Source organism: Falco naumanni, chromosome Z, assembly GCF_017639655.2.
Source record: "Falco naumanni isolate bFalNau1 chromosome Z, bFalNau1.pat, whole genome shotgun sequence".
NCBI classification, from domain to species: domain Eukaryota; kingdom Metazoa; phylum Chordata; class Aves; order Falconiformes; family Falconidae; genus Falco; species Falco naumanni.
The window spans coordinates 59,839,955-59,860,768 of NC_054080.1; the positions used below are offsets into that span (position 1 = coordinate 59,839,955).

Below are 20,814 nucleotides of genomic sequence, written 5' to 3' on the forward strand. Positions count from 1 at the left end.
GTTTCCTCTTTAACGTGGAAGGAGCAGTGCTTTAGGTCTGCCTGTGCTGTCAGTCATTCCTACCTTGCTATCCCTTTCATGGAAGCTTGGATCATACCCAATCACTGGGTGTTTTTAGAAAACATTGCCTGTATATGAGTAAACCTTTTGTGCCATTTAATTGAATTTTTTAAAACTTCCTAGTTCTGAAAACACCAAAAAAAAAAAAAAAACCCACCAAACAATTTGTGTAGGTAAATTATCATTTTAAACCAAGTCATGAGGTTTATCACAGAAGCCTTGATCATAATTAGATATTTTCCTGTGAAAATTAAGCTGTATCTTCAAGCTTCTGTGAATTTTTAAGAATAAGCTATATCTCATTTGTAACAATGTCCTCTAAATTACCAGAATTCTGCAGCAGAGTTCTTGGAAGTATTATGGATAAAGAGGCAGCAGGAATGAGATAAAGTCTTACCAAAAACCCCAACTAGTTGACATATCAGGGTGTAGCAGCTTCCCTTTTTTAGCAAGGAAATGCTCCTCATAGGTTGCCTCTAGAGAAATATCTGCCCTTAAATGGTGTGCATAAATGCACTGGTATGCATAAATGCACCGCAACAGATGTAAAATACTTTCAGAAGTTCAGCAGTTTTGAGTGCGTTCCCACTTTTGCGTTCCCAGTTTATTCAGTACATATGACCCTTAATGGAATCATGCATAGCTCAGGCTTTGCAAAGATGACAAAACAGCAGATAGGAATATAATGATCATAATTAAAAACCATATGTGAGATGTTGCTTGAATTTTTATGTTAACAGTTGTTTTACTGTGCTAGTTGGTTAACTGTTTTCTAAAAAAGGGGAAGAAGTATGCATGCATTTCTTTATTCAGACCTGTGTAGAAGCCAGATTTTCAACACTAATAATGGAAGCTCTGAAACATAAACATTACCAAGCATCCATAATAAAGGGGGAGCTTGCTAGTTGTACAGTTGAGAAAATGAAATGCCCAAGTGATTCAGTGACAACTGTTTTGTAATATCCATGTATCCTTTTTAAAAGGACCAAAAGACTTATTGTGGATGTGATACGAACACAGCCAGGGGATACACTCTTAGAAATACTAGAAACACCAGCCACAGCACAACAGGTAAGTGCTATATTGTGCCTGTTCAGGAAAGAAGGTATATTTTATTATAGCTATTTGAAAGACTTAACGTATCTCTAGCTTTCTCTACCACTCTGTAACAATGAAATAATTGTTGCTGGTTTTAGATTATTCAGAATCTAGAGCCTTCAAAATGTGAGACTTGCAAATTTTCTTTCACTGTATAATTGGTAACAGCTTCAGAGGAAAAGAAAAATTATGTCTTGCTGTCAGCTAGCACAACTAGAATAATACTTTTTCTTTGCATTTTTTGTAAACAGGGTCTCTTCTGTATTTCAATACAATCAAACCATCTGAGGTGAACCCTTCTGCTAGATTTTTTTTCTTTTTTTTTCTCATGACCTCCAGAATCTTAAGTCAAGTTCCCTAACACTGAGTTTATTTGCTTAAGTAATACAAGCAAACATCTGCCTGGGGAACTACTGCTGTCCTTGGCATGAGAATTGACTGGGAAAGAGCTCCCAGTTGAAGGTTTCCCTGTAGATCCTGACACACAAAGTTACATCTCAATAACGTGCACATTTTAGCTTACCTCAGTGTGTGCATATGTAGGGTACACCTGTGAAATCTGGACAGTTTTTCCACAACTAAATGTCAGAGAGTCATCTGGCTGATTTTAGGCATATTTTGATTAACTGAAATAAATGATGAGGTGTTGTGATTAGTTACTTAAGGTATGTCAAAAGGCACAGTAAATGGAGCACTTTCACATCATATGGTAAGGTGCAGGCCTTTATTTATATCCTCTTGATTCTCGATAATCTCCTTTGAGAATTCAGTGTACTTGAATACTGAACTGTTACCATGAGCTGGAAAATAACTCTTCTGGATTTTTTTACCCAGGAATCTAAGCACTCGAAACTTGCAGAAAAACGTGCCATCTTAAATTCCAAAACTCCAGAGAAAATAAAGCACAGTCAGTCTATTTTTGAGGATGGGCAGCTACCAATAGAACAAAAGAAAAGGAAAATTCAAAGAAACCTCCGAACACTGGAACAAGCAGGTCTAGTGTCTTCAGCAACTAAGTACCAAGAAATTATAAATGAGATTGCTAAGGTAAATGGAACATACTTCCCTGTATATTGACGGGTTTTAGGCTGGCAGTGGGCCTAAATCCATTCCAGCTAGAGATGTGCAATATATAATTTCCAGAGAATACTACACTAAATCACTGAAGTATCCATACAAGGAATAAATCATCTTTGCTGAGAAAATAATTGGGAGACGATACTCTCATGCATAACTAGCTGTACTGAATAACATGCCGCTGTAATCTTTGTTATCCAGACTTGATACTGATGCTGTTTTAACTTCTCCAGTACAATGAGTTTCAGTATAGCCTTTTCTATTTTAGAAGGAATCAGAATTACCCATCAGTGTTTCAATTAATAATTAATGCAGTCTTTGTAAAGGTAAAAAAGTCTTTGAAAAACCCAACATGTTCTCTGACTGGTGTTTAACATAGATCTGCAGGGGCTGGGTAGGGCACAAGCCGAACAGCAGGCCAACGTGGTGCCCATACTGAGGCTGGTAGAGCACTGGGCCTGCTGAGGACAAATAGGCAAATCCTGTTCTAAATCCACACCCGACACTGGCTGTAAGAGTCTTAGTGTATTAGACTATCTTTAATTACTCATGAGTAAATTACACATAGCTCACATGAGTGATTCACATATTATAGATATTTTTAAGTGGCAAATATTTCAATATATAAATAAGTAATTGGCTCAAGTGATCTAAGTCTTTAATATAAGTACATCATGTTACACCTACTCTGAAGTGCTATTTTAAAGCCCTGCTCAGTTTAGGTGTCTGCATCTGCTTCCACTTAAAACCATTCTAGGTATACATTCAGTACCCCATATTTCCTACCTACAAGCCTAGATGCTTTGTTTTGAGCCATTAAGTCAATCTGAAGGTTGGGATGAGCCTTAGGACTGCAAGTTGCTTTATTTTATTTTCAACTACCTCAACTCAACCATGACCTTCAACTGAAGCTCTAGTTTAGCAGTAGCTACTTCTTACCTAGTTGAAGCCCAAGCTCTCATTTCTTAGGCCTCACACCAGGAACCAGCTGTGAGAAAGCTTTCATTTATAGCATGAAGACATCTTCCTTATGTCTTCCTTGTTTGTCATGCCTTGGAGACCACAGCAGAGTTCAAGATACCACCACCCATATACATAAGTAGCAATCTGATTGTTGTCTTCCATACAATCACATAAGCCATAGTACTCACTGACATGACAGTTTGTGCTTTCTCCCAGTAACTCAGTCACTTTGTATAATTACAGATTTGAATGCTAATAAGCTGAAACTTTTTAAAATTTTAAATTAATAAACAAAAAACATTAATAAATTTATTTAGGATATCCGGAATCAAAGAAGATACAGACATCATCGGAAAGCTGAACTGGTGAAACTCCAGCAGACTTTGAATGCACTTAACTCCAAGACAGCATTCTATGAAGAACAAATTAATTATTACAACACCTATATAAAAACTTGTTTAGACAACCTAACAAGAAAGTGAGTTGGAGTCATCTTGGTTTTCATATTTCAATGTGTTTTCTCAGGAGGGAGAGCAGGTGTTAATCTTTAGTTGCAAGTTTTGATTCCAGCAATTGACAACACAGATTAAAAAGGTCCATGGGAGTTGTCAGTGTGACTTGAGACAAAACCTGAAAAGTAAAGTCTTGCATTTATTTAAAGCTGCCTTACAGAAACAGGCCTGAGATGTATGTGTGTTTTCAATATATTTAACTGGTGCTGTTTTGATGTCCTGCTTTGACAAGCAGCTTCAGGAAGTAAATACTGATTTTTCTTCCTTCACTAAAAGGGTCGGGGTTTGTCTTTAGAATGAAAAATGGGAAAACTGTACTTTTCAGGTACAATGCAGTTACTCAAGAGCAAGCCCCCTGCCAAATGCCACTGAAGTGTCAGAATGAGAACACTTTACTGACTTGCACACTGGGAAAGCTCCTGTTCACCTCATAGATCCAAAAATGAACTCTAATGGCCAAACTTATTTAACATCTATGTCACTGTATATTTACAAAATGCTATTTTAAAGTGATGATTGTGGACTTTTTTTGGACCAGGGTTGCATTTCACAATCAAATTTAAACAAGTGCTAAAAACATAGTCAAAATCATTGTGAAGATGTTTAGACTATTTGCTGTGTGCTAACAATCCCTCTTAATTCTTAGATTTGTTTTGAATATTCTGTTCATTAATAGACATTCAAGAAGGCAGAGTGAAGGAAAGCTGAATATGGCTAGAAGAGTAGCTGAAGTATAAAGACCTGGTAGAAAAGTCAAAAGCCATTTTTCGTGTTTTTTTCCCAGGAATTCATGGAGGTCAATTAAACTAGATGGAAAAGAAGAGGTGAAGGGAAGCAAAAAAACGAAGCAGGCCTCATTAAAGTACACAGCTGCAAGGCTGCATGAAAAAGGTGTCATCCTAGAAATTGAAGGTCTTCAAACCAAGCAGTAAGTGTGGTAGAAAACAATTCAGAGAATTTTCTATTCAACAGCTCCTTAAGGGGCCTGGCTTTTGTTAAAAGAAAGCTTTGCAATTTCCTGTGCCACACCTAAAATTACCTCAGACTTTTAAATTCAGAAGAATGATAAAGCTTAATTGTCATAATTCATTTTTTCCCTTGTACCATGCTATAAGATTACCTTGGGAAAACACTTGAATAAGCCTGTTTTGGCATTGTCTTAGGTGGAACCACTACAAATCCAGCTGCATTCTCACTCCTAATGACGGGCTTGTTAAGCAGTTGCAGCTTTAGGTTTGGTTGTTTGTTTTTTTTTTCATTTACTCAGCAACTGTTTTCATATAACTAAGTAAACACCTGGTTTTCTGCCCTTCCTTACTATGGCAAGGCAAATGCATATGGTGGTTCAACATGCCTTTTTATCTATCCATTATGAGGCCGCTGTAGTGAAAATCTCCCATGCTCTGCACCCTTCCATCCATCTTCTGCATGCAAAAGAGTTTTCCAGGTTGCAGGTTTTTTTCAAGTGGGTTCTTCAGGCAAAGGAAGCCATATGAGGCAAAGTGAAACCAGAGAAGAGTGTGCACACACCTACCAGGAGACACTCAGGTGTGGCAGAAAGAAAATCTGGCTGCCTTGTCCTATGTTGTATATGCTTGGTCATCTTTTTTTCCCTGAACTTCCCACAGCCTATTATTTTTCTCCAATACAAAAAACTTGAGAGCTCTGTATTACATACTATATGTACACCAGAAAGTCTCCCAAGACGTTGCAGTAGGGATGGGGTGGTTCATCTAACACAATTTACACTGCTTACAGTCAAAGTTCTTTTGTGTTCTGCAGGCTTTTTCCCAAAAACTGTTTCTGGACTATAGAAACATGCACAGCATGCATAATTGATTACCCATGTTTTTGTTTTGAGGTTTAAGAATGTGATGTTTGATATCACACCTGGAGAAGAAGTGGGTGACTTTGAAATCAAAGCAAAATTTCTGGGGGTTGAGATGGAAAATGTGCAGCTCCATTTCCAGGTAGTTTGAATTTTGTTACTTTGCTATATAGTCACAGTTGCATTTCCTCTAAATATAAACCATTCCAGATTTTTTTATTTGTATTCATGAACTATTCAATCAGCACAGAGCAGCAGATCATGTGGGTAATAACTATGTAAGTTCCATAGGACACTGGGCACAGAATTGTGTTCATGTTTACATTGGGGCAGCTGCATGAAACCAAATGCTGTGGTAGTTCAGTGGCAAGCATCAAATACAAAGAGAAAACAAAAATATACAGAAAGCAGTATTTCTTCTGTTTTGCGTTACCAACAGTCTGTAATTTGGGATCCAGAAGTCATGCAGTGTTTTCTACGCCTATCCAATAGCTGCTTGTAACTGTTTAAATTGTGAAGGACCTGGAGTTTGAGATGGGCATCATGTGATGAAAGTGACCCCATCCTGTTGCTGTAAAGTATGGATTCAAACACAGAGACTAATAGTTTCATTTTCTATTATAGGATTTGCTTCAGATGCAGTATGAAGGTGTGGCTGTAATGAAAATGTTTGATAAAGCTAAAGTGAATGTGAACTTGCTCATATTCTTGTTGAATAAGAAGTTCTATGGAAAATGAGTGTCTTCAGATACCATGGACTGCACCCATCAGTAGGAAGTCTATTCAGTATTTTTTTGCTTTTAAGCATTTGTTTGAAGTTTGTCACTAGGCGCTTTGTAACTTTAAAAAAAAAAAAAAACAACACCAAATGTTCAGAGGAATGTACACAGTGCCTTTTCAGCATTGATAATGAAGCAGAAAAATAGAAAACAGATTAATTTAAACAATTCCAGATTTCATTGGTGTTGGTACATTCAATTTAAAATATTGTTTAGGACACTTAGCTATTGTGGTTGAATGGAGTTTAAGGTAGGCAGAAACTGAATTTAGTTGAACATATAAGCCTCTTCCTATTAAAACATGTTTAAATGACCTCAGATAAATAATATAGTTCCTATTCAATTTTTAAGTATTTACCAAAAGAAATCCTAATTTGTTTCTAAGGGATAGTTTGGGCAAATATTTAGTTACATACTAAGCCTATTGTCTGGCAGTTTTTCAATTGTAAAGCAAACTTATTGTGCAATTCAAAAATTTGTATAGGTAATTATAAAGTGACAATAACGTCTTACTGTACAAAAATATATTTTGTGATTCATTCCTACTAAATGCACTACTGCCTCATGTAAAATGACATTTTCTACTTTCACAGCCTTCGGAGTGGCATTGGGGAAATCTAAATAGTGAACAGTTTTTGTTCAGTTTGAAGTATTTGAATACGTAAATTGTGCCTGTCTGTCTTTTTTTAAGAAAATAAATGCAATAAAATCAGTATTTAGATTTTTTAATAGTCTTTGGAGATTGTTCTATGTAAAATAAACGTTACCTAATAAAACTGGCTTGATTCCTAAATTTTGTTTGAGTCATTAAAGCAGCAATCCAGATGGTAGCGAAATAACTTCAAGTGCTTTTATAAAATGTAATCTAATGAAGCTTGATTGTCCTCACAGGTATGTTTTGGGAAGGTTGCTAAGCAGTGAAGACTTCATGGCCTTTACGCCATTGAACATGATGATGATTTTGCTGGTGAACTACCAATTACACCTACAGAGCAAAAGTGTATACAGTAGGCAAAGTGATAAATAAACCAAGAGAAGATATTTCCTACTCTCACTTTCCTCATGACAAACACTTCAAAAGATGGACAGTGAGGCATTCTAGAATGCACTGTAAAAGCAAATATTAAACAAGTATTAATTCTGAAAGTGAAATAAAACGGGGTAATCACAGCAGCAGATATATGGACTACAAGTTTAGTTGGTATTATACAAGCTGAAAATGATTACACTTACTGGAGATTTATGCATGGCATTAAATTTGGAGACTTGACTACTTTAAAACAGCTAATATTACTAATTGAAAGATAAACAGCTCCTATGGGCTTCCATTTTTCTTCTAGTCAATAATGTATAAGCCACTTCAACGCGATATAAATGCTGCAGTATTAATACCCTGTTCACTTAAAATAGCTGGGTGGGAAGGTGAAAGCAGCACTTTTACTTCCAAAGAAAAGTGAATTATACTTGAATATGAATTAAACTCACAATATTTTGTTTGCCTTTTAATTTGTAACAGCCTGGACTAATCCCTATGTATTTTTGACAAATTCTAGCCAAGCAGGTAAGTCTGATGTTGATCCTAAGACCAGACCTTTGAGGGTAATGTGTGGAAAGCCTGGAGTTCTGCTGGTGAGACATACCACAGCCCACAGCCTTTGCGGCAGAAAGCTGCTTCTGGATATGCTGTCCTATGTAATGCTCTTAACACATCTAGTAACTGCTTAGTTCTAATGCAACCAGCATGTTCCTAGTTATTTCCCGATGTACGCAAGCTTAGGAAAGCTTATTTGGTTCTGAGGTAATGACACATATGAAAGGTACAGTCTCTGTTCTAGTACTCACCTTTTCCAACCATTTCTTGGGCTTCCCAGAAAGGTACATCAAAGAGTAATTTCCATTCATTTCTTTTTAACTCCTTTATAAGCTTTTTTCTTAATTAACTAGCTCAGTTTAGGGCCTTGTCACTCAACAAACAATAAACCCTGCTAAACAGGACTGACCACAATGATTACTACCTAAATATAAGAGTTATGGTAGTACCAAGTACCATGCAAAGCAGCAAAGTAGTTCTGTGTCCACTCACTGCTGTCCTATGCTGCTGACAGCTACTAAATACAGCAACAACAACAAAACAAAAAAAAAGGCTTTTTGGAGGCTGTGGTAAGCTGCAATTTAAGGTCTTCAGAGTTAGATAGGACTTGAAGAAACCAGTTTTATTCATGAAACAGTCCTGTGGAAAGATTTGCATTGCTGGTGCAAAACCTGAGGACAAAGCCAGTACAGCTGAACAGGGCCTAGTCAGTTGTCACCATAGAAGAAAATGCATCTTTCCTTGAAAGACTTGGCTATGTTTCAACTTTGTCTTCCTTAACTGGTGCTAATGAAAAGAAATTATAACAGCCAATAGCCTTAGTCTATTAACCCCTGAGTTTGCATCTTTCTACCGCATCTCTTTAGAGCTGACTAAGAGTACTTGGCAGCTAAATTAGTTATTTTGGAACTTACCCATTTTGATGGAGCTCTGAAGCTCCAAAGCTATCCACAAAATTGCAGAACATAATCTTTCTTCTTTGGCCAAGCAGACAGAAACACCATCATAAGCAATAACTTTGTTCTGGTTTGCTTTCTGCTCATCTTCAAACATTCTTCTTTAGCTGTCTTTAAAAAAAAAAATAAAATACAGGAGCAACGCAACAAACTTCCCTCTAACAGCAAATCCAAAGAGTGACAGTCACATCTGATTTCAAAAAGTCTAACTAGATAGATAAGCCTCTTCCTGGAGGACTGAATTTTGCCTCTTGAGATAACCTTAACCTTATCTTTGAGCAGGAGCTACCCTTCCCAGGCATGCACCAGGGTAATTGTGTAGGAAATAGCAAAAAGATGGCTCCTTCCCCAAACAGTAATGACAGTAATCTTACTTACATAGTTGTAGGCTTTTTTTTGGTAGGCTTACTGTGTTTAACAGGATTGAAGTTTTGTCCTGTAATGTGCTTCTGCCAGAAAGCAAAGCTCTGAAAAAGGTGCAAGAAGTACAATTAAAAGTGGTAACTGGTAAAAGCTTCAGAAGTCATGAACTGCTCACCTCCATTACAATCAATCGGTTTACACAGAAAGTAGCAAGCTGAGTTGCTTAACTACAGGATACAAAAATTAAATTTGGTTCTCAAATGCAGACAGCAAATTTAACAAACACAGGGTTGGGGTTTTTTTTTAATTCAATATTTATAGCAATCTAATTAAAAAGATGGAAGGACAGAACCCTATGACTGTTCCTTGTATCTGCAACTAAGCTACTCCCTGCAGATATAGTCCAAGTTTCCCTTCGTGTCTTTCACAAACTTTGTAGACTGGTTTATCCCTCAAGCACTGGCCTCTGGTTAAGGCTGCTTGAAACTTCAGAAATACAAGTACTGCCAATGTATGCTTTTCTGAGGTCTGGTATAACATTTACAAATATGTATTTATTTTAAAGACTAATATTTAGTTGACTTCTATTTCAGGTTTAGACATTTTTAAGTGTTACCTTTGGGTATGTTTATGGAGCTGTGATATCACAGGAATGCCCAAGAATGGCTTCACTTTCCCTTCCTAAATAGATGAAATTATCTCTGATTAAGGTATTTTCTAAATAGGTGAAGAATGGTTAAGGTGTTTTGTGTGGGTTCCTTAGTGCGGTTGGGGTGATAGAGCTGTAGAAAGGCCAGCCAGCTGTAAAACTTGTATTTATTACTTCCCTTTGCTCCACACAGTTTGGAGCCAGCCTTAACAGTGCTGTAACATAGCAAGTGGTCAGATTGTGGGACGAACATCGTAGAGACATGGACCTTAACGGGAACCAGTATTTGCAATCATGAGTATTTTTTTTCCATGGTTTTTACTCTCAGAGTTAAACAGCAAAGGTCAGTGCTTCTGTAGTAATAAAAGCACTGCATACACAGGAACAAGTTCTAAACTGACACCACCCCCTTTTTTTTTGTTGTTATTTTATATTGCTGTAAACAGAAGGATATGTGGTTGATGGTGGGACACTATGCCCTAGCAAACCAAACGATGTGCACTTGTAAAGCTTTTGACTGAGTCACAGGCCTAAGAAATACAAAACACATGCACTTTTCTCGATTTTTCAAAGAGAAGAGCCTAAAGAATAGCTGCAATGTCACCAAAATATTTTCCTCTATAGGTTCTAGTTCAACCACCTCCTGATCCACGCCCAGCTCGGAAGGACAAAACAAGCTTCCCTGCCCAAGGGTAACCCGCTGAAGCTCGGGGTGGCGGGTCTTCCTCGGGGGGAGACTGCCAAGCTGGGTCGTGAGCTGCTCACAGGCTGCCCTGCGTGTGCGGAGCCCGCCACCTGCGAGGCCCGCTGCCCGCCTCACGCAGCCCGGTCCGCGCAGCCGGGCGCCTCCGGGTGACCCTGACCGCCCCCGTGGGTAGCGCGGCCCTTCCGCCGGCCCCGACTGCGCTCCTGCGGGACACCGGCGACCCGGGCTGCAGGAACAGAACCCGGCGAACTCAGAATAACCCCCCGAGAGCCGCCCTTTGCTCTGCACCCCCCGCCCCCCCACTCCTCTACGGGGTGCCAGCGCCTGGGCGGGCGCGCTGCAGGGGCGGTGCGCTGTTCCCCCCGGTGCCGGCTCTCGGCCAGAGCGGCGCGGCGCGGCAGGAAGCCCCCCCCTCCCCCACTGCCGGAGAAAGCCCCGGCGGCCGCAGCCTCCCGGCGGACGGCAGCCGCCGCGCCTCGGCCCCACCCGCGTCGCCCGGCCGAGCACGGAGGGAGCGGAGCGGGACCGCGCGGTGCGGTGCCATGGTGCGGCCGCTGCCCGCGCTGCTCTGCGCCCTGGCCGTCCTGGGCTGCCCGCGCCCGCCGCCCGCCGCCGCCCGCCTCGGTGAGTCGCCGCGCCCGCCCCGCGCGGGGAGCTGGCGGGGGACGGGGGGACCAGCCCTGCCAGGCCGGAGCGCTCCGTGCGCGGGGGGGGCTGGGGGAACGGTGGCCGGGCTGGCGGGGGCGGCGGGGCTCTCGGCGGCGGGGCCGGAGCCGTGCGCCCGGGCAGGGGACAATGAAGGAGACACGCGTTGTGGCGCAGCATGGGTGGGGGGCGCCCGGGCTGGGCGAGGGTCTCCCGCTCGGAAGCGGTAGTTGGAGCTTGGCACCGAGTTTTCTTCGGCTCTGTGAAATGCCGCGCTACGTTTGTTCGCATAGCAGTCGCAAGGGAACAGGCTAAGGCGGAGTTAGCCTGGGTAAAGCAACGCCGGACCGATGTGTTTTGAGAACTGTTTCTTTGAATAAAGGAAATATCACAGATGCGAAATGCATAGATCTGAGGAAGATGCAGTGCCGTAGGTCTGCTGATGGTGAGGAATGGCTTACAGTTGTCCCACGGCTAAAGAGGTGGCTGAGCCGTAGCAAGTTAGGATGAAGAGAAGTGACCGGGCTGGCGAGACCTGCCCGTGGACCTCCTTTAAAAACTGGAGTTGCCTTTTGGTAACAACTTCAGAAGCTGGAGTGCTGGCTGAATCTGTAGGTACCGCAGAGTTTACCAACACAACATAGTTGAGAATGTCCACCCGAAGTAGATGCCCTTCATGGTTCTCGGTTAGGAGTAGCGCTGATAGCATCGGTGCTGCAGCTGGCGAGACCACGAGTCCACCTGGCTCGGGGCTTGTCTGGCAGTGCAGATGCTGAGGGAAGGAAGGTAAGAAAAGGAATGCAGACATGTCGCCTCCCAATTTCTAGTAGAGGTAGATCAGTACAAAGGGCAAGATTATGCATCTAGAGATCAGCAACATTTTTCCTGTAAAACTCGGTTTAACGTTTCTTTCAATCACACAGTGATCATAGTGCTGCTGGACAAATAACTTCATCCCCTAAGACGCCTGGTGGGAAGACTGCTCAAGCTCCACATTACAGAAGAGGGCTGATTAAAGGAACTGAACGTGGTGTACTTTGGCTGCTCAAATGAAAGCTGAAAGGGGACAGGGCTAGCGTTTGTAATTATGCTGGGAGGGAAGTATCAGGGAAGTATTAGTTTTGGCTAAACAACTTTTTGGCCAAGGTCATGTGGGAATGAAGGGATCACAGTCATGTTTCTATTGGAAGTCTAAGGAAAATGACCTTATTAACAACAACAAAAGGCAGGCGGTGTGTAGGAGACAAATGATATGTGTAATGCTAGGCAAAAAGACTGTGCTGTTGGGCGCTATTCTTCCAGTTTATGGCAACATTCAAACTTGGTTTCCTGCCTTTCGCAATTATAGTTTTCATTAAAGAGGACCCCAAATTACACTATTTGCTGCTTGCTTAGGAAATAATTACTGAAATAGTTACTGTGTTACATCATTAGGAAAAGGACAATTCAAAGCCAGTTACCTCATGTGCAGTAACAGTAATAAAGCCTGGCTATATTAACATGCCTTCTGCTCTCCCCGTGCTCACTCCCACTGTAATAATATCATTTCCGCGCTGACCTGGATAACTCTCCCCATTTCCATCGCAATGTACTTAATTCCCATCCTCCATGGTCTGCTCTGCCCTTGCCCCTGCAGCTTCCCCCTGCTCTTCCCTTGGTCCTTTAGTATCCAGTTACCACGTTACTGACCTGTGCTGATCCTGCAGGCAAGTGGAAAAGCAATAGCTTGGCAGGGGGTTGATGCTATGTGCTTGCAGATTAGCCTACCAGGTGTACCTGCCGAGACTTTCCTGCCTGGACTTGCCTGGTTGGGACACTGATAGTGGGGTAGAGAAGTGTTGCTTCATTGCTTGAAGCCAAACACCTGTGGTGAAAGAGATCGAAAAAGGAAAGCAAAAAGGAGCAGACATTGGTTGCAAGAAGACAATACTTCAGGAAAATGTGTTCAGATTGTTACTAGTCACTCATTAATACAATAACTAATTCGGTATGAAAGGAGGTGTGGGCTGGAGATTTTTTTTTTTAAAGACATTACGGTGTTTATTTTTACAAAAGCAAATAATTGTCATCTGTCCTACAAGATTGTATCTTACCTTGTTTATATAAACATGTCTGGCATGTGCTTCACATTCAGCCTGTGATTACCTAATTTATAGGCCACTGAGTAGTTTAGATTCTAGATGCTTATCTGCAGATTATGCAAAGGGAAGATAAGAGAAACCAACTTTTTGTTACAAGCCAGCTGTATGGGTGCAGTTGTCATCAGTAATGCCTAGAAATCAATATTAACTGTTGTCCACCAGCACACTGAACATACTTAATTGGCTTGAGCAGGAGCCTATTCTTTAATTTTTCACCTCACAAAAATATCCCTTGGGACATAAACATTGCTGGTTTGTAGCATCCTGTCCAGATTTATGGGTCTACAAAAATACTTTAAATTTTCTTTTGGAGCTCAAGAGTGCTTTTTAATATTAGTTGAAGCAGTCTTTTTTTTTTTTTTTTTTTTTGCTCTGTACTTCTCCTTTCAGAGAACAGTATGTGCAGTAGCCTTCTGCATATGAAAGTAGACATAAAAGGAAATTATAAAATAGCTCTGTGTAAAAAAAGAAAAGGAGTGCCTTTCAGGGTAAGCAGAATATGTGTATGCTGATCTTGAGATGAACAGTATGTAGTACTTCATGGAAAACAGCACAATATAGATTGTTAAAATCAAACAATCCCAAGCTTACTGAGCTTTCTACGTAATTTCTGTATGTCCTTGTTGGAGAATCAGTGCAAAGACCACAGTAAAAGAAAAGACCGCAGTAAAAGAAAACTTCAGGAAATTTGACCATTATACTCTTTCTGCATAATTTTTGCCTTTCAAAATACTTATTGGGAGCAAATAAGAGTCTGTATGTATATTGTTCAGTGTCCTGACTACACACCACGAAGATAAAGCCTCAGTGCTTTGTCCCGCTCTTTCTTTGTTCTTGGTTTCTTAGTCCTGTCTTTCATACCAATTTATATTTTACAAGTACCTTGATAGAGCTGTTAACTCTGGCATATCAGCAATGAGAATACTTTTAGTCATAAAAATAGTAATCCACCAGCTTTGATCTCTTCCAAAAGGATCAGGTGACAGCCTAGCAAAAATAGAATGACTGAACATTTATGATTGTTACACAAAGTTAAGCTCTATTTTCCTAGCAGATTGGATTATTAAAAATTACTTAAGCTGTAGTGAAATATGTTTTAGAGACATTGTATCTAGAGCTTTAAAACTGCTAGAAGGGAACATGTGACAGATTCTGGTACAGCTGTAGGTAGATAAGAATAGTTCTAAAAACTTTCCTGTAGAGCTACTGTATTAGCTGTCTTGTTATTGGCTGTCTTGTGCTATCCCAGATTATAGGTAATGCCTGTTTCCCATTACAGACCTTTATGTTTATTGTCAAGGTTCATTAAGATCTTTTGAAATAATATGACATAATTTCATCCTCTTCCCTTCAGTGTATAAATCTCTGATCATCGGCTTTTTCAAATAAACACTGACACAAAAGGAATCCAGAACCTCAGGACACTGAGTATCTTCCTTTCTGTTTCAGGAAGCATGTAGTGCACTACTTTTTCTAATAATATGCAGACACAGTGTCATACAAACATACAAGCTGCTTTGCAAAGGAGAAGTGATATGTGGCCATGAATCTTTTAAATTAATGTTAAATTGCATTTCATCAAGAAAGTTTGAATTCCTGGTCTCTGTATTATCAAGTAGCAAAGAAATAGTGAGTTTGGGGTCTCACTGCATTTCTCCATAGACCTGGCTTTCTAGTACCTCATGTCAGATAAGTTCAAGGGGCAGATGTGGACTGAGGATGGAGGTGAGACAGGACACAGTATGCAGGTGTTGCTAACAGCATCAAGGTTAAGTTCAACTCTGAAGTCTTTGCTTACACAAAGAACACATAGTTTTCATCAAGTTAAGATATTACTCTAGATGATTTTAAGCAAACTAGAATTGTTTATGACATTTCTTTGTCCTGAGTTACTGTAATAGGATTCTACTTTAGAAAAGTTTGATAATGGAGTAATGCAGACTTTAAATCATTTAATCTGAGAAAGTTCTAAATAAGTTAGCTCCATGAATTCAGGATATAATTAACATTATTAGCAGTGTTCAAGTAACTGTAAGCAATAGCTAAGGCAAAGATCAGTAGCTGATAAAAGGTAACTGGCCCAATCATAATTTTTTTTTCCTTTAGCACATTTCCATACTGTTCTAAGTTAGGAGTCACTGATGAGAATTGCGTCAGGTTACCACCAAGGGCTTCCACATTAAGTGACTTACCGTCAGTCGTTAAGGGTCAGTGGCTCTGTCGGGTTTGCTCACTAGTCCTCAAAAAGTGAGACACTGCGGCATTGCTAGCTCAGGTGAGGCAGCGCAGGCAAAGTCCTTCAAAGTTCAGGGGTGCTGGGACTAGAGAGATGCTTGCTGGAAGCACCTCAGTTACCACATCATGCAGAGGTCATCTGGGCAATACCCTCGCTCTCATAGAGTCCATTTACATCTGTGTCCCCCAAAAAGATGCCTTCTTCACATGAAAGCATGTCACCTCTTAATTTGATTCTTGACACTGTTCTCCAGTGGTGGAGAAACCAAAAAGGACATGTAGACCTTCAGAGACTAGGACCATCATAGTCTTCTGTTTCAGAAATTTTCTGTTTTAGAAATGTCAGTGGAAGAAATATATGTTCACAGTATTCAAAATCTTGAATTCATAAAACTCGTATGTACTGGAGATAGTAGATTACTCTTCCAAAATTTTTCATCACTCTTACTGATGTCTTTACCATAGAGACAAGCCTCTGGGCATAAGAAATTGGGGGGTTTTAGTTCTTAGTTCAAGTATAATAACAGTTCTCCCAAAAGAGGTGAATACCAATGGTGTCAGTCAGGACAGATTTCTATTGCAGTAATCATTAAGTACTGGAAAGCACCTAACTATCTGATGTCAGCCACAGGCTGAAGTTAGAGGTGTTAACTGTAACTTTCTGCTGCACCTGAACTGCTGAACTAGGAGCTGACTCCTTGAGCCATCCAACTGCTTGGACTAAACTTTTAAAGTAAGGTTAAAGATTAAGGATCTATAGTTTTGCCTTTTGTTAGTCTTCTCTTTCAGATGGCAGAATAGACCCTTTTATAAACTGGTTTAGTGTCCTTCTGTGCAAACACTGAATCTCACATACTTCTGCGCATTTGTGTTTCAGTAAAAGTACTAACTGCAGTCTATGCAACAAGTTCCCAGGCCCAAATTCTCAGCCAGCATCTTGTTTTTGGGCCTGCAGAGGTTGCAGTCTAGCCCCTTTGCATATGAAAACCATTATCTCAGACTCTTCCCCTCTTTTGTCCTCTCTGCCTCCAGAATGCTGTGACACAGCATGATACATATGGGCACAGCACCTTTAAAAAAAACCCCAAATTTCCCTGCTGCTCCTCTGATCTTCCCCCACATTCAAGTCTGAATTTCACCAAATCCAAGCTGGGCAGGCCCCTTCTCCCACAGCCTCTACACAAAGGGGGGTGACTGCCTGCTTGAAACTTCAGCCACTCCTGCTTTTGCCATTTGCCTTCTTCAGCTGCTTTTGTCCTCATCTGGTTTAAAAAAAAAAAAAAAAAAATTGAATTGCTGTAGCACAAATAATTGCTTCTAACAACTAGCATCTTTAACAACTAGCATCTTAGGTGAATCATGCTTTCAGCTCACTGATTTAAGCTAACACACTGTCATTAGTATTTTATTTGTGTACAGTTCAACATAGGATGAGTTGCACAGCTAAATAGGTGAATGATTATTGTAGTAGTAGTAGCAGTAGATGAATGTAACTGGCTCACTTCTGTCTGCCCATAATATCTTCTAATTCTCCTATGCCTGACTACATAAAACTGAAGCTCAAAACAAGTCTTCCAAAATAAATCTCCATATGAACAACTTCTCTAAAATAATGTCTAAAGTAGCTCTTTTGATTGTTTGAGGTTTTGGGGTGTTGTGGTTTTTTGGGTTGTTGGTTTGTTTTGTTTTTTTTATAAATGTACTCATACCACGTATTCAACACTTTGTAATGCTAACTTCCTAACTCATTACAGCTACATTTGAAAGGCAGAGATAACTTTCCCTCACACTTTTCAGTCATAGCCATGAAACCATGCTGCAGAAGACCCTGCTGTAGAGGGAGCACTAGTGGCAGGTTTCAGAAGTGCCCCGAGGGCACACTGGACCCAATGTTCTCAGTGATGCAGCTGTGGGGTGGGATAAGTAGAACTAGGGAAGTGTTTCAGTGCAATCTGTGGCAACCTGTCTGATACAAGCAAAGGTTGATCCACACCCACCTTAAAAACTGCGTGCAGGCTTCTGCCATCTGTGTTGATGGGGGCTGTCAGGGTAAGATGACTCCAGAGCACATAAATATTTCAGTAACTTGATGTTTTAGTTGCACTGTAACTTTTTGTTGTTTTGGTGACAAGTACTCCTAAGGGGAATTTTGTGTATGAATACCCAGCACCTCATTCACTACAAACTGTATGAGGGGTCTGGCAAAGACAGTTCTGGGGTAGAAAATTTACTGTTGTATTTGTGTTAAAGTAGCCCAAAGAAAACATAGATGGAATTGGGTCCATAAGCACAGCTCGAGTCCCTGCCATAAAAAGCTTCCAATCTAAGAGGAGACAAAGGAGGATATCTTACCCAAACTTGTAACAGGAGCTAAAATAAAAAGGTCTGGACTAACACCTGTGGGCAGGCTGCACTTTGAATCAGGAATTAACTTTACTACTTTGTGTTGCTGATATGGTATTAGCGTTCCTTTTTGAAAGATGTTTTTGCTTCCCATAGCATGTAAATATTTGCTTATTAATCTTAACACATTCTTATTTTTCAGCCTCCCCACATAATGGTAGCGTACTACGTGTCAGAAGTTTTGTACTGTCTTTTGTAAGTCACCAGGATGAACCTATACCTAGTGAAGGTGATACTGAAAATGACTTGGAAGTTGGATCGGGAGCCACCAATCAGACTGGATTATTCCGACGTGAACAACGAACAGTGTCAGTGCAGACAGCAAGATACCTCACCAGCCCATGGCTGACACGTTTTGTTCCTTCAGTTTATACCTTAGTGTTTGTGCTGAGTCTCCCTCTGAACATTACGGCGATACTCGTGTTTCTGAAGAAAATGAAAATTGAAAAGCCAGCTGTAGTATACATGCTGAATTTGGCCCTTGCAGATGTCCTGTTTGTAAGCGTGCTTCCTTTTAAGATTGCTTATCACTTTGCTGGAAATGACTGGGTTTTTGGACCTCAGATGTGCCGTTTCATCACTGCTGCCTTCTACTGTAACATGTACTGTTCCATAATGCTTATGACGAGTATCAGCTTTGATCGCTTCTTAGCAGTGGTGTATCCCATGCAGTCTCTTGGGTGGCGTACATTAGCACGTGCCTCACTGATTTGTTTCATCATATGGCTTGTAGCAATAGCTGGGGTTATACCTTTTCTCATCAGAGAGCAAACAATGGAAATACCCAAGTTAAATGTAACTACTTGCCATGATGTGCTAAGAGAATCTGAACTTCACAGCTATTACGTCCACTTCTTCTCCATCTTCTCTTCTGTGTTTTTTGTAGTGCCTTTTATAATTTCTACTGTCTGTTACGTGTGTATCATTCGATGTCTTAGTTCTTCTACCATTGTTGAAAAACAAAATAAGAAGACACGTGCCTTGCTGTTGTGTGTAGCTGTTTTTTCTGTTTTTGTTATTTGCTTTGGACCAACAAATATCCTCCTATTAATTCATTATATCCATTTTTCTTACGACAACAGCTTAGAGTATCTCTACTTTGCCTATCTACTCTGTGTTTGTATCAGCAGCATTAGCTGTTGCATTGACCCCTTTATTTACTACTATGCTTCTTCTCAGTATCAGAGACAACTTTTCAGTCTCTTCAATTGTAAAAAGACTTTTGATCCTACCCACAGCGATCAGTCAATGACTACCACTAGTAGAAGAGCTACATGCTCTACTAATGTGAATAATAGTGTCTACAGGAAATTACTAGCAATGCATTGAGATAACATGCCTTACACATGCTTAATATTTAGACAATTCCAGACAAAAAAAGAAAGACAGTATTATATCCAAGAAATGCAAAAGCTTAAACCAAGTTGTTGTACAATACATAGTTCTATGGATTCATCATAGTAATGCACAATTCAAATTATAACTGTGTATGTATATATATATATAGCATATGTAATGTAAATAGGTTAATGTAGAGGTCATTTTAGTAGTTAATAGTAGTTGTTGAGTGTTTGTCAAATAAACTTTTCAGAAAAATCCTTTGGATTGTTAATTCAGTTGATTGCAGGGGTTTTAGGAAATACTTTTTTAGGATTTGGAACTGTATCAGGTTGATTAAATTCTTTACTTATGGAATCATTCCATCTGTCCAGTACTTCCTGAAGAAAGCAGCAATATATTTCCAGGTTTGGGGTTTTTTTTGCCCCCATATTTGTCAGTATTTCTGAAAGTATCTGTAAACTTCATTTTCTTAACATCTTGCATCTTGGACACTGAAATTATTTATTTTACATTTGTATATACTCCACTTCAAAATAGTCTATGGTTTAAAGGAATGTGAGCAACTGAAAACCAGCTATTGATTGGTGCAGTGTGTCAGGGGAGATAATTCTCAGCAGCTAGAACTAGCTTTTCTTCTGGTAATCCTCTCATTGATGTACACTAGGCGTCTTGGTTAGGAATGTGGTATTTTTCACAATTAATTTCACAAAAAATTGTGTGTTTTATATCACAATAAATCCATGTTGAATGGCTCTCCAGAAAAATATACTGAAAAAGCCATATTTATCATCTTGTTATGCAGTTTGCAAATGTGTCCTTTCATGCACTTGATTAATCATCATGCATTTAGGACTTGGAAACGTCCTTTATCCCTCTATGTCTATATGTTTTTTATATTTTACGTTGTGTCCACCTCTCCTGAAATTGCTGTGGTGTAGAACCCGATAGCAAACTTAATTCTATGTAGCATTCCTTTACTACAAAGGATGCTAAACCCAAGTAACAGGAATTCAGTTTAAGAAATGAGTGTGTAAGTAATAGGACTGTACAGCAAAATGGAAATAAAAATAAGAGGGAACTTGATCAATATTTGCCATAGGAATCTGCCAAGAAGTACAGCAATGGATAAAAGCTGTTTTCAGTCCAGCACAAGTGGTAAGAAATGGATCTTTCTGCATACAGTGTGACAGTGAGAAACTTATTTGTAACCATGGTCTCTCATGGGTTTGTGTCTGTTCCTTAAGCCTTAAGCATAATTAAGTATTGCATACCATCTCTAGATGTTTGTTCTCAAGAATTTGCCACTTTCTAAGTACATAAGCACTAAATATGTATATATATGTAGTTGGTAAGGCTAAAGCCCCACAAATGAGACATAGTCAGTTACATTCTCATTTTGTTTAATATCATATTAAGGGTGGTTTTGGTTTTCAGCAAAATCCAAATGCATTTTAAAACTATGAACAT

The 20,814-nt window shown here is 39.9% G+C and overlaps 2 protein-coding genes across 5 annotated transcripts in view; both read left to right on the plus strand.

Annotated features, from left to right (window-relative positions):
* Positions 1-6,443, plus strand: part of IQGAP2 (IQ motif containing GTPase activating protein 2) — a 127,298-nt gene extending 120,855 nt beyond the window's left edge. For all 4 annotated transcript variants that reach the window (XM_040579117.1, XM_040579119.1, XM_040579118.1 and 1 more), the window contains 6 exons: positions 1,044-1,131; positions 1,993-2,205; positions 3,516-3,676; positions 4,495-4,638; positions 5,572-5,680; positions 6,163-6,443. In XM_040579117.1, the coding sequence (XP_040435051.1) occupies positions 1,044-1,131; positions 1,993-2,205; positions 3,516-3,676; positions 4,495-4,638; positions 5,572-5,680; positions 6,163-6,276 (829 nt within the window). In that variant the 3' untranslated portion in view covers positions 6,277-6,443. The remainder of the gene's footprint in view (positions 1-1,043; positions 1,132-1,992; positions 2,206-3,515; positions 3,677-4,494; positions 4,639-5,571; positions 5,681-6,162) is intronic.
* Positions 6,444-11,014: 4,571 nt separating this feature from the next.
* On the plus strand, positions 11,015-19,604 carry F2R (coagulation factor II thrombin receptor). Its single transcript, XM_040580568.1, has 2 exons — positions 11,015-11,206; positions 18,149-19,604. The coding sequence occupies exons 1-2, from the start codon at positions 11,125-11,127 to the stop codon at positions 19,333-19,335; spliced, it is 1,269 nt and encodes a 422-aa protein (XP_040436502.1). The 5' UTR covers positions 11,015-11,124; the 3' UTR covers positions 19,336-19,604.
* The last annotated feature ends 1,210 nt before the right edge of the window (positions 19,605-20,814 follow it).

Coding starts and splice junctions, on each gene's coding strand:
- F2R (XM_040580568.1), top strand. CDS start 11,125: ATGGTGCGGCCGCTGCCCGCGCTGCTCTGCGCCCTGGCCGTCCTGGGC. Junction 11,207..18,148: donor GCCCGCCGCCGCCCGCCTCG/GTGAGTCGCCGC, acceptor CTTATTTTTCAG/CCTCCCCACATAATGGTAGC.